At 42.5% G+C, this 13,006-nt stretch overlaps 1 protein-coding gene across 1 annotated transcript in view; it reads left to right on the forward strand.

The window, feature by feature from the left end:
- LOC309720883 (uncharacterized protein) overlaps positions 1–13,006 on the forward strand; it is a 29,764-nt gene that overhangs the window by 10,105 nt on the left and 6,653 nt on the right. Inside the window, exon 2 of the mRNA XM_082558083.1 lies at positions 11,277–12,409. Coding sequence (XP_082414209.1) covers positions 11,696–12,409 — 714 coding nt within the window. The 5' untranslated portion in view covers positions 11,277–11,695. The remainder of the gene's footprint in view (positions 1–11,276; positions 12,410–13,006) is intronic.

Raw genomic sequence — 13,006 nt, forward strand, 5'->3', positions numbered from 1 at the left:
GAACCTTCTTTTATCAGCTATCTTATCAAGGTCCGTTCATAAACCATACGTTTTTGGTAAACACATATATTGGCTAATTAGTGCTAAGGAGTGAGTTAGTAAAATACTAGAATCCTGCTCCTCACATACAAGGTCTTAAATAATCAGGCTCCATCTTATCTTAATGACCTTATAGTACCATATCACCCCATTAGAGCACTTCACTCTCACACTGCAGGCCTACTTGTTGCTCCTAGAATATTTAAAAGTAAAATGGGAGGGAGAGCCTTCAGTTTTCAGGTGACCCTGAATCCTCCCTTAGTTATGCTGCAATAGACGTAGGCTGCTAAGGGACTCCCATGATGCATTGACTTTTTCTTCTTCAGTCACTTTTCTCACTCAAGACCTCTCTGCACTGAATCATACTGGTTATTAACCTCTGTCTCTCTTCCACAGCATGTCTTTATCCTGTCTTCCTTCTCTCACCCCAACCAATCACAGCAGATGGCCCCGCCCCTCCCTGAGCCTGCTTCTGCCGGAGGTTTCTTCCTGTTAAAAGGGAGTTTTTCCTTCCCACTGTCGCCAAAGTGGTTGGTCATAGGGGGTCATATGATTGTTGGGTTTTTTTTCTCTGTATGCATTATTGTAGGGTCTACCTTACAATATAAAGTGCCTTGAGGTGACTGTTGTTGTGATTTGTAATCCACTGTAAATGCTCCAAAAGGCACCAACAGCACAAATACAGTGCAGGGATCCAGCTTAATTACTTGACTACTAAGTAGTGGATGAGCTCGGTTCAGTTCAGTTGTGTTTATATAGCAACAAAGTACAAGAACAGTCACTCTAACATACTTTATATTGTAAGGTAAAGACCTTTCAATAATACAGAGAAAACCCCAGCAATCAGACAACCCCCAATGAGGAAGCACTTGGCAACAGTGGGAAGGAAAAACTCCCTTTTAACAGGAAGAAGCAGGCAGAACCAGGATCAGGCATTTGTCACAACTGTTTGGGGGTAAGGGGAGGGAGACAAGATAAAAGAGAGCCAGAGATTAATAATGATGATTAAATGCAAAGTGATTAAGCAGGTGGAGGGTGGGAAAGAAAAACTCCCTTTTAACAGGAAGAAACCTCCAGCAGAACCCTCTCAGGATGGGGCGGTCGTCTACCATGACTGGCTGGAGGGCCAGGGTGAGTCGTGCTCCCTAACTCAATCGTCCAAGTGGATGAGCTTCGAGTTGTTATGAAGATAAAACTATTCAACTATTCAAAACAATCTTCTTTTGCACCAGGCTTTAAGCATGCTGTTAAACGCAGTAATGTTTTTGCGTCTGTGGGGATCGACTCCTAGAGGAACTGCAATTTTTTTCCACTTCCACACTGGCTTCATTTTACAGCTCCACGGGTTGGCCCTTGGTGATTACTCAGGCACGTGGCTGTACTCAAAAGCTGTCCAGCCACATCTCATTCCCCGGGCATCAAATTATACCGTTTTGTCAAAGCTGCCGACGTGTCTCAGTTACACATAAGGTGTCATTTGGCAGCATTACATGACACACAGGGTTATGGCATCAGTCATCCCCACCTCATCATTTTACAGCGTGCGGGGTTGCTATTTTTAAGTGGCACATTTTAAATAACTCTACATATTTTTTTTGACCAATGACTAATCAGTTTTCAGTGTGGGAACCTAACCCAGTCCAAGCAAAAAGTGACAATTAAACACGAGCCAGTGGGGAAAAAAGGAGGAAATAATGCAAACACAAAGGACCAAATGCTGTCGAAAAAAAGGTCCATGAAGACATCTTGTGCTTAAGGGTGAGACAGAGGTAGTGCCTGTCAAAAATGAGTTTAGCAGCTTGTTAGGCTTTAGCTGAGCTAAACTGATCTCTTAAACTTGTTGTAGTGTTGGTGCTTTTTGAAATATTTTTAATGCAGTTATATGACAAAGAACTGTGCTCCAATTTAGCTGATTTAGAAATGTAATTATTTAGTTAGGGCTGTATCAGGTGACCTCAAACCCTCCCTTAGTTAGTAGGTCTAGGCTACTGGGAGTGTCTCATGAGTGTTTCTTCTTCACTCTCCACATGTTTACACACAACTCTGCATTTAATCATTGTTATTAATACATGTCTCTCTTTTGTCCTGTCTCCTTCCCCTCACGTCCAACCAGTTGTGGCAGATGGCTTCTCCTCCCCGAGCCTGGTTTTTCCTGTTAAAAGGGAGCTTTTCATTCCCACTGCTCCCCCACTCTCACTTCCCATTGCTCAAAAGTGGTTGTCTGATTGTTGGGGTTTTGTCTGTATTATTGTAGGGTCTTTACCTCACAATATAAATCCCACTGAGGCAACTGTCGTTGCAGGCGAAGCTACTATTAACTGCCAACTTAGCATTGCACACTTTCATTCAAATATTTCTCCCTCCACAAAGATACAAAATACTAAACTGAGGCTTCAAAACACAACTTCACAAACTACAGTCTCTAATGCTGCCTATTGTGTGTCATTCAAGTCAAATCAAAACACACCTGCATAGCCCTGACATCTTTTCAAAAAGAATCCCCCTTTCCTGGACTTCCTCTGTAATTGCTGTTTACATAAATATGACATTTTAAAGCTTCATATCGAGGCCCTCACTGTTCCTTCCTGCCACAGATTACAGTTCTTCATGTCTCTGACTGCATGCTTCATTGTCTCATGCTGAACAAGGAATTTGGCATGACTTAGCTGACTCCCTGATGGCTCTGTGATGGATACCAATCTGAATGTGAACTTTCACATGAAAACTGAAGACAGTCTCACTCCACTTTCTGTGTGTCTCTAAGGTTTGTGGGTGTCATATTAAACAAGGAGCACTGTTATATTTATGGAACATTCTGTATTCTAGCTACCAAAAGATGTGAGGTACAGTGCAGGATACCCTGCGGCCTCATGCCAAGTTTGATGGGAAGGAGAAGTGAAGGGGTAAGTCAGACCTGCAAGTCTGGGGTATTGGGTTGCATTTAAGTAGTGTGTGTGTGTGTGTGTGTGTGTGTGTGTGTGTGTGTGTGTGTGTGTGTGTGTGTGTGTGTGTGTGTGTGTGTGTGGCAGTGGATGGGAACTTGAAGACATCGATAGGTAATGTTGAGGACCGGATTTGAAAGTTGCACAGGCACCGTGGGGCTGATCCAAAAGGCATCAATGATCCTGCAGGCGTGAGAGAGTACAGTGTTGTTGATCTGTGATGGAGCATCAGTTGGCAAGGCGTTAAACGCTCCTCCGTTAACACTTTCACACGCAGCTTGTCAGTGTAATAAAAGCCTACAGGCAGACATGCGCAAATACTGTAAACTCTTCCCTCCACTTTGATTTAACCTTGTTAAGCTGTTTCACAGATATTTTTCTGAGTGGAGATGGATTTTCCGCCTGACATCTGATAGGCGAGTTAATTAAGACAGTGACATTATTAAAGCCAAGAGTGACTGTGGCGTGTTTTTTATTAATTCACTATCTGACCTTTCCTCTGGATTCAAGCTAACACCTGATACCTTTGCAATTACGGTATCACACCCCGAAGCTTTCAGAGAAAATGGAGAGCGCTTTGAATTTGGCTGTTAACATCTCCACTCTCAGCGTGTGGAGTTTTCTGTTTTGTTTCTGTGTCCTTCTATGACACTAAAGCCCCGTGGAGTGACTGGTGACTGCGTGGAGTGACATATCAAGGCAAGTCACACATACAAGGCAGACATTTTCTGCATATGGTATGAAGGTCTGTAACAAAGCTATTGTGCGAGATATAAAAACAGCATTTTGTTTGAATATTACTTCTCAGAAAAGGTCGAAACTTTAAATAGGAGATATCTGACATTTACATAAATACAAAAAAAAAGAGTAATTTCCAAAACCAATTTCCCACTTGTACAGCTCAGCTCCTAGAACTCACAGCCTGTAATATTAAGCCAACGAAATTATTCATTGATTTTGTCTAAAAAAGCCACCGTGTTACACAATATAGGGCTTTCAGCAATAAAGTTATGAACCAATGAGACTCAAAGGGCAATGATGACAAACAATGCTGGTGGGATCCCACTCTCTAGTTAATCCCGTGACTTTCCCTTTGGCCAAAAGTCATGAAATGACAGTTTGTTATCAGGTGCAGTTGAGCCAACATTTGCACAGCTTATCCCACGAGCAGAAACATTACTATTTTTATCTGACGCTCTATTTGTTTAAATCCATAAAATTACTCATCTTTGACTGCAGGTAAAAACTTAAAATTGGTGTGTTTTAAAGTGGAATTTGAAAGCCTTAGAGCTATGATTTCTGGTAATACGATCCCTATAATTAAGCATTAAAATCTGATTTTTTTTTGGTTTTTGCATTTAACCAAAAGCTAGAGAAAGATTCAGCATTAAATATTTTTACTTTGCCAAATCACTAAGCAGATATTGCTAAGCTAAGCGCCTAGATACAAGTGTCCTTCAGTTATAAGGCTCTTAAAGTGGCATGTCAGTCTAAGAAAAGCACACGTGCGGATTAAATTTAAAAAATAATAATAATAGTGATGATGATAGCCTAATTCCTTTCAGCTGCTTCCGTTTCAGAGTTCTGAAGGCTATTAATGTGTACGCTGGCTCACAGCCATGTCTTACTGTGGCACTTAAACACAACACAGCTATCATTAATGTAATTAGCAACACCTGTGCTTTTCCTATAATTAAAAGTAACACTGTAAAGTTATCCACTTCTTTGGCATCTTGTCTTTCAGGATAGAGCTGATGGGGTGAGAACCCTTTCAGCTATTTGCTTTGGTTTTCCAACCACAGATTTTCTACTTGCACAGCCCTGTCACTCTAACCAACACAGAGTTTATCTTTGCTCATCTTAGCACAAAAAGTAAGAACATTTGTGTTTGGTTGATTATTCTTTTGTTGTAGCAATGTTTCTTGGCAATAAATCTTGTACTGTTGGAAAGCAACTGAATTACATCACATTTTATTAATTACAAATTGATAATATGTCTTGTTTCTTCAGACCTCATCCAATCCAATAAATGACACCAAACAAGAGTCAGTAGCAGAATAAGCTGTTTGGCTTTGCAAGAAAAGATTTGGCAAGTTTTTTATGAGCACAACCCACACGCTCCACTCTGCTGCTCAACCTACAAATGCATTTTTCTTACAAATTTGGCAACATTTAAAGAGAATAAACAGGCTTTCCAATGGTATAAAATTTATTCCCAAGAAGCACTGATGCAATAAAGAAATAATCACCCAAACGCAAATTTCCTTAACTTTTATTCTGGCGCCTCCACAGCCCACTTAGGTGGCAATCTCGCAGCTGAGTCCACCAATTTGCTGTGAGTTTAACTGCCAGTTCCTCCCTCTGTACATTTCAAAGTCCTCGCTGGTTGGTAAATGGTAAATGGCCTGTATTTATATAGCGCTTTACTAGTCCCTAAGGACCCCAAAGCGCTTTACATATCCAGTCATCCACCCATTCACACACACATTCACACACTGGTGATGGCAAGCTACATTGTTCTCATATGCTTTCGTGTTTTTCTTTTATCCACTAGCTTAGGCTAATGATAGCACAGCAAGGCAAGCAACAGGTCAAACAGCAAACCTTCAATTTTGAGAAAACAAGGAAAAACAACTTCAAAAGCTCTTTTGTTCCTTTAAATGCCACGCTTAATGCAAACAGGTTAGTCCAGTTCAAACATTTAATTCTTTCCACAAGTAAAAGTTTAAATGCAAATGAAAAAGTAACAGCCCTCACTGGAAATAAAATGGACTTCTGTGCAGGGCTGTCACGTCAGACTCATAGAGCTAAAAGATTACCGACTGATACTTTAACCAGCGGTCCCCAACCTTTTTTGCGCCACGGACCGGTTTAATGTCAGACAATATTTTCATGGACCAGCCTTTAAGGTGTCGTGGATAAATACAACAAAATAAAATGATATGACCGAGACAAAAACTGTGGTATTTTGTAAATATAATAATAAATGCCAATTCACTGTGTAATTGTGTAACTTTATTAGCAGCGTCCTCCTGAAATGTGCCAACAACACTGAGAGTAACATCCTCCTCTCTGCCCCTTAATGCTCTCTGGTTCCTATGGTAACGCGTAAATATTTCTTTCAAAATAAGACACACAACTACAACACAGGAAAATACCCAGGGAAACCGAGTTAACGATAAAAAACCTAAAACCATGAATTTCACACTCGAGCCTCAACTCTCGCGGCCCGGCACCAAACGACTCGCGGGGTTTGGAACGATGCTTTAACAAATAGGCAGTGTACATTGTCGCTAAAGATGGACTTAAATGCAATATGTGGTAGTTTCACCTGTAAGTACATTGCTCATTATAAGCCAACCATTGTGCTAAGTCAAACGTAAACAACAGTTTCCACTTCTGCAAAAGTAACTGGAGACAAATTGTGATCATTAGACACCAGTGATCTAAAGTAACACCACTGGTTTATGACCAAACACCAGACGGAGACATTTCACAATAATGTGGCTATTTTTTAAACTGTCACCTGTTTGCATTGCCTCATTGAAGACTGAGACAACAGTCCCAATAAAAAAATAAGCACTGATCATATTCATCCACTTCCAGTTAACAATTGAGATGTAACTTGAGGACATCCAAAAATAAGACCTGGACAACACACTAGTCTGAGTCTCTGAGGCTCGTGGCGGCATCGCTGATTCAAAGCTAGAAGTGATTCTGTGTTGCTGTTTGTACTGAACGGCTGGTTATTAACAATGCCACAACACTGCACATTATCTGTGTGTGTAGCTACATTCAAAATAGCAGGTTATGAAACACACTGAATCATTTGGCAAAGCCACGAAAATAGCACATCCCGGCTGCGTGACATGACTATTTTTTTCCCTGCTGTTTCTGTAGGCATGAGAGATGGGGAAAAAAATAACAGGATAAAAGTAAGAGAATGAATTGAACTGATTCATGGCAGCTTTAGCCGTGTTGTAATGCATATTTTGTGACAAGCGGAGTTATTTTTGCTTGTGTTCACTGATTTGTTGGAACCGTGTTTACAAGATGAACACACACATTGATATATACAAATAGTACATGGCATAAATACTGTAAATTTAAAACTGTAAATGCCTGTTTTTGAAGAAATACACACAGAATAGCACAAACACATGCCCCCAGTGTTTGCATATGAGATTCATTGTAGCAGTCTGGAAGGGCTGCCCTGATGATATGTAGCTGAAAGCTCATGGAGCACAGTGCACCAGAGGTCCCTGAACCCCAGAGACTGCTTTGCAGGGAACCAAAGGCATATCTGCAGGCAGCTACATCACACGCTAGTATCTGTCTGGAGCTGGTGTACATCATCATGAGCTCTGTAACACCGGGTACTGAAACATCCAAACGTCGACATTCCCAGCGGAGCATCGCTTTCTCGTCTACAAAGCCCGAACATATTGCATTACAGTAGTGAGAATTTGAAACAGTACTGTATCTGCTGGAGGTTTTGTGTTGAACCTCAAAGGTAAGTTGGATAAGTTGAAATCTGCCAAGTGTAGTAGAAGGTGATGTTTAGTTGTTTTTGGGCTCCGAGGTCGTCTTCATGCAATGCACCCTGATTGAGAAAGGGGGGGGCGGGGGGGGGGGGGGGGGGTGAATCTGTAAACAGTGTTAATCACCAGAACAGAATAATGTGATTTGCTCATAATGAGGAGGGGTGTAGCACATCACACTTAGAGCTGTGATTACTGACGTCTCACTGAGTACCGATGTAGCAGAACTAATTCATACATACAAATGTATGTCTAAAAAAAACATGAATTTGCTTCAGGCTAATTAATAATCAAACAAACCAACGAGCAGAGAAATACCCAGAAGATGCGTCCGACTATGCTAGGTGTCTTAAGATCACAATAAAGCGCCGTCAATATACCCAGAAGCTGTGCCGTACATGTCTTCATCTGTAGAAATGTGATGCTTTTTTCTCCCCCCTTTCACATTCATGCCAGGCTGTGGCAGACTCAGAAAGTCTTTTATCTGCAGGGATGCAAACATTTGTGAGAAAGAAAGGCGAGGAAAAGATTACGCTAAGGAGCAGGATCTTTATCCCTGTTCAAACGGGGCCCATCAAAAAAAATGCTTTCAACTCCTTCTCTGTTTCCTTTGGTAATGACATTTGCAAATTTGGCTTTGCCAGGTCAAACACCAGACATTTCCCATCTGTGTTGATTTTATTCAGAGGTCTCGATAAAGGGACGAAGCTTAAACCGAATCTACCCATGGACGAGGCATGTTGACTTTAATTAATGAACAGTTTAAACCAGGATCGATTCACATTTTAGGCACGTTCACGTCAGGAACAGATGACAGTTAGTGTAAGCCCATTGTGAGCTTAAATTCCCTGACTGTCAATACTGCAGATGACAAAGTATGTAAGGAGTGCAAGGGTCACAGCAGCTGCTGTTACAATGCAATAACTATATCTGCAGTCCAAGGATTATTTAGGTGTAACACAGAAGTGCTTTTTCCAGCACTTCTGTGTTAGTGCTGAAAAACAAAAGAGGGGAATTAGGACACTGCATTGTTGTCACAGTTTACAATGTAACCCAACAATTAGCAGTCCTACTTGCTATCCCCTGTGTCCACTGTGTTAATAGTCTTGGGCAGGTTCCAGTATTCCATTACTGAATAATTGGACAGCGTAGTGGGCCATCGCTGAGCCCCCTTGCTCTTGCCAAGAGAGAGGTGAAAGCCTTATTGATCCCATGTCTGAATCTCTGATCAATCACCCCAAATCAGCCCCTGGGGATGAGGGAGGTAAAACAGGTGACAAAGGATATCTCTATGACTATGTACATATTAATCACAGCAGGGGTGTGGGGTGGAGGGGGGAAAGAGATGCGGGTGCAATCGCAAGCAGCATCTGGCTGCAGATTCCTCACTGAATTCTCAGGCGGGCAGGGAAAATAGCACTGGACCGCTGCAGAGCGTGCGAGAGGACAGTCGGGTCAGTAAAGCTGCCCCGAATCTCCAGGTGACAGGAGCAGCGGCGGAGCCTGCTGTGGTTCCCTGTAATTGAGTTAAATAAATGATTGCGTTTCCAGTGGCGGTTGCTGCGGCCTTCAGCTTTATGCCTGGCTAGAGCCACAGCCGATTTAATTAATTTTTAATTAGGAGGGAAAATTGCTGGCCTATTCCACTGGGACCTTTAAGACATCTGTGCATTAGAGATAACATTCTTAAATACCCCGAGCCGCCCAACAGTGAAAGCTTTGAGGGAAGCGTGGCTTGCATAGTCCGGGGCCACGGGAGGCAGACGGGGGTGCTGCTAAAAGTTTTTGAGTGCATGTCGGTCGCACTCGATGTGATTGCGGTTTGTTGATCATTGGTGGGTGTGAATGTCATCAAGCCAGTGTGAGCTCAAAGCCTCGAGACGATTCCTGTCAATGTCACGTCCAACTTCACTTGATTGATTGATTGAACTTACCCTCCATCCTGTCATGCACAAACACTTGTACACGTGGAGGCGGCATACCATTAATTTTCACACACAATGTGATCCACTCTCTCCTAATGAATATGTATAGCTGTCCTATTTTCCTTTCTGCTGCCACGTAATCCCTCACATACTTAGCCTTTTGCATGCTGTGGCCGGGGCTTGATGTATGGCAGTTGTGGTGTGTAAGATTGTAGCGGGCGGATGTTCAACAGCCTGTTGGAAGATGTTTTACAGCCCAGGCGAGCAGTATGTTGTCACAATGTGTTCAATATCACAACGCATCAAAATTTACTGCAGGCTTCCAGCACTTTCCATTCATTGTACTTTATCTCTGTGGCGACACACATTGATCTTGGCAAATAATACTTTTTATTATTGAACATTACCCCACGCACTCCATAATCAGATTTATTTCCTGTCCAGCATGTCTACGCTGAGGCCTATGAACAGATATGAGAGCAGATATAGACGAGAGAATTCTGCCCTATACTTGACGGGATAATATCCATGAAGAACACTCTATCGGAGAAGGAGACGGTATCTGTGTTTGTTGTGCCTGAGGAAAAACACCTGACCTCTGATATGGACTGACAAGTTCTCATAGAAATATAGGAACTGATAGAAAAGGAGGCCATTTGATCTTGTGGAGTGTCACAGACCACCTGTTCATCTGCTTACTTAGAGACCTATGCTTTATTCAGATCACTAAATTCAGGTGTTCCATTCACTTTCATGGTCACAGGTGTACAGAATGCTGCACCTAGGCATGCAGACTGCTTCAACAAACAGTTGTGAAAGAAAGGGAGCTCTCAGGAGCTCAGTGCATTCCAGCGTGGCACTGTGATAGGATGCCACCTGCTCAACAAGTTCAGTCATGAAATTTTCTCACTACTACTACTGATAGTGGTATTATAACATGAGCAACGCAGCTACGAGGTAGTAGCCCACATAAAATCACAGAGCGGGGTCAGCAGATCCTGAGGTGCAGAGTGCACAGAGGTCACCAACTTTCTGCAGACTCCCAAACTTCATGTGGCTTTCAGATTAGCTCAAGAACAGTGTGCAGAAAACACATTGTTCAAGTATTTATGATTAGTTTCCATCGCTGAGCAGCTGCATCCAAGCCTTGTGTCACCAAGCGCAATTGTGCTGGAAAGCGTTGCATTCACTGGTGTAAACAACACCACCACTGGACAGTGGAGCTGTATTCTCTGGAGTGATGAATCACACATCTCTGTCTGGCAATCTGATGGATGAGTCTGGGTTTGGCGGTTGCCATGAGAACGATACTTGTCTGACTATATTGTACCAAGTGGAAAGTTTGATGGACGGTGGATGGTGTGGGGCTTTTTTTGAGGAGTTGGGCTCTGCCCCTTAGTTCTAGTGAAAGGAACTCTTAAAGCTTCAGCATACCAAAATATTTTGGACAATGTCATATCAATTTCAAAACAGGTCTTCTCGTCCAACATCATTGTCTGGTAAGACTGGTCAAAAATTCCATAAACACTCCAACCTTTGTGGAAAGCCTTCCCAGAAGCTGCACAGGGAGGTCTGACATCATGTTAAATTCAACGGATTAAGACTGGAATGTCACTCAAGTTAATATGTAAGGGCGGTCAAGTGAATACTTTTAGTAATATAATGTGGCATGGATGATCAAAACTGCTATGTTATTAAATAAAAAGAAAATGACTCAGTGAAATAATAACTTACTCTGACACATGAAAAATACTGATAAAATAAAGATGGACTTGAGTAAATGTATAAAACCTTAATGCCTGACTAACTATTATTTTCATCTTGATTAGGTAAGCACCTCAGTTCTCTAAGCATCTCTTGACTGGAGTGGGAGCAAAGAAATAAGGATCAACCAGTACTTGAAGCCTTGAAACACTTGCAGCAACTTCATCTGCAAAATCAGTGAGAAATACCTGAAAACAATCAGAAATAAAGAAGGGTAACGGGCAGCAGGTGAGTAAGTGACGGACAAGGTAAGCGACTCATGTTGTAACTGACGTCAGACGCCGGAGATTTTGGCGGAAAATTAAAGCAAATGGTAGTTTAGATTTGAACAAATTCATTTAAGCTTCAGCATTACCAAATACACTTATCAATTGTCTTATAACTAACACTATTTGTCTAAATAATCTCCAACACCCTGGAGAACAACGAGGAGAGTTTAGAGACTCTCCAAGATTACATCGATCAGTGCTTTCAGGATCTCGTGATGAAGAAGACCCCGTGTGCAGCTTCCCCGGCCAAAGCTGAGACGCCGTCGTCGAAAAGACAACGCCCGGCAGATTCCCCCGGCTCAACATCGCCAGCCGGCAAAGATATTGCCGACATATTGGAGTCAATCGACAAGCGATTGTCCAGTTTCGACGCAAGGCTGTCCTTGGTGGAGATTCTTCACCGAGAATTTAAATGCTTGCGAGAATCCCTGGAGTACAGCCAGCAGCAGGTGGAAACGCTTGCTGCTGAAAATGCCACGCTAAGGGAGTCGGTGAAATGTCTCACAGATAATGTTACCCAGCTCAATAAAGAAAATAAAAAAATAAAAGAAACAGTTATCGATCTACAAGCTCGTAGCATGCGTGATAATCTGGTATTTTCTGGTATTCCAGAAGCCGCTGGAGAGGACGCGGAGACCACGGTAAAAAGCTTCATCAAAACCCACCTGAAGCTGCCGGAGGACACTGTGAAGAACATCGTCTTCGATCGGGTACATCGCCTCGGCCCCATTCGGGCTACGGCCGGGAGACCACGTCCTATCGTGGCCAAATTCGGCCACTTCAAACAAAAGCAACATGTGAAAAGCCGCGGCAGGGAATTAAAAGGAACGGACTTCAGCGTGAACGACCAGTTCCCCAAAGAGATCTTGGAACGACGTAGGGTCCTCTTCCCAATCCGACGCGGCTTCATCCATCGCTGTGGACCGGCTGTACGTGGACGGACAGCTCCACCGCGACCCCAACATCACTCCGTGGCTGTATTAACCTCACACCAGATAAGAATCAGCTACACCATTTCCCTATCCACTCACACTAACTTGCATTAACATCTGTTTAACTTACCAGTATCAAATCGCATCTTAAAGTGTGATTTCATAGCAGAATTAACACCGTCACTCTCCGTCAGTGATTTAATTGGAATGTTTACGTTTTGTTTCTGTTTTTTTTTTTTTTCTTCTCGTTTTTTTTTTTTTTTTTTTCCTCCTCTCTTTTCCCCCTCTTGGTTTTATGCTGCTCACCCCTGTCCTTGGTTTCTTTCTTTATTCCTTTCACTGCCTCGATCACCTGCTTCGACACTCATCCACAAACATCCTTTATTTCGACACATACGCACCATGCGCTCAACGGCAGCACATTTACATCAGTCAGACAGCGCACACAGTCATATAAGATACACACACACTTAAGCCAAGCCTACTCATATTAGTAACTATGCATACACAAAGTCAGACTCAGGGAGCATCTCGCCACACATTTTTTCTCTCTCTCCTTCTCTTTATTTATGAACAAGTGACGTATTCTCTCCA

The sequence above is a fragment of the Aulonocara stuartgranti genome (assembly GCF_965226115.1).
Source record: "Aulonocara stuartgranti genome assembly, chromosome: 2".
NCBI classification, from domain to species: Eukaryota; Metazoa; Chordata; class Actinopteri; order Cichliformes; family Cichlidae; genus Aulonocara; species Aulonocara stuartgranti.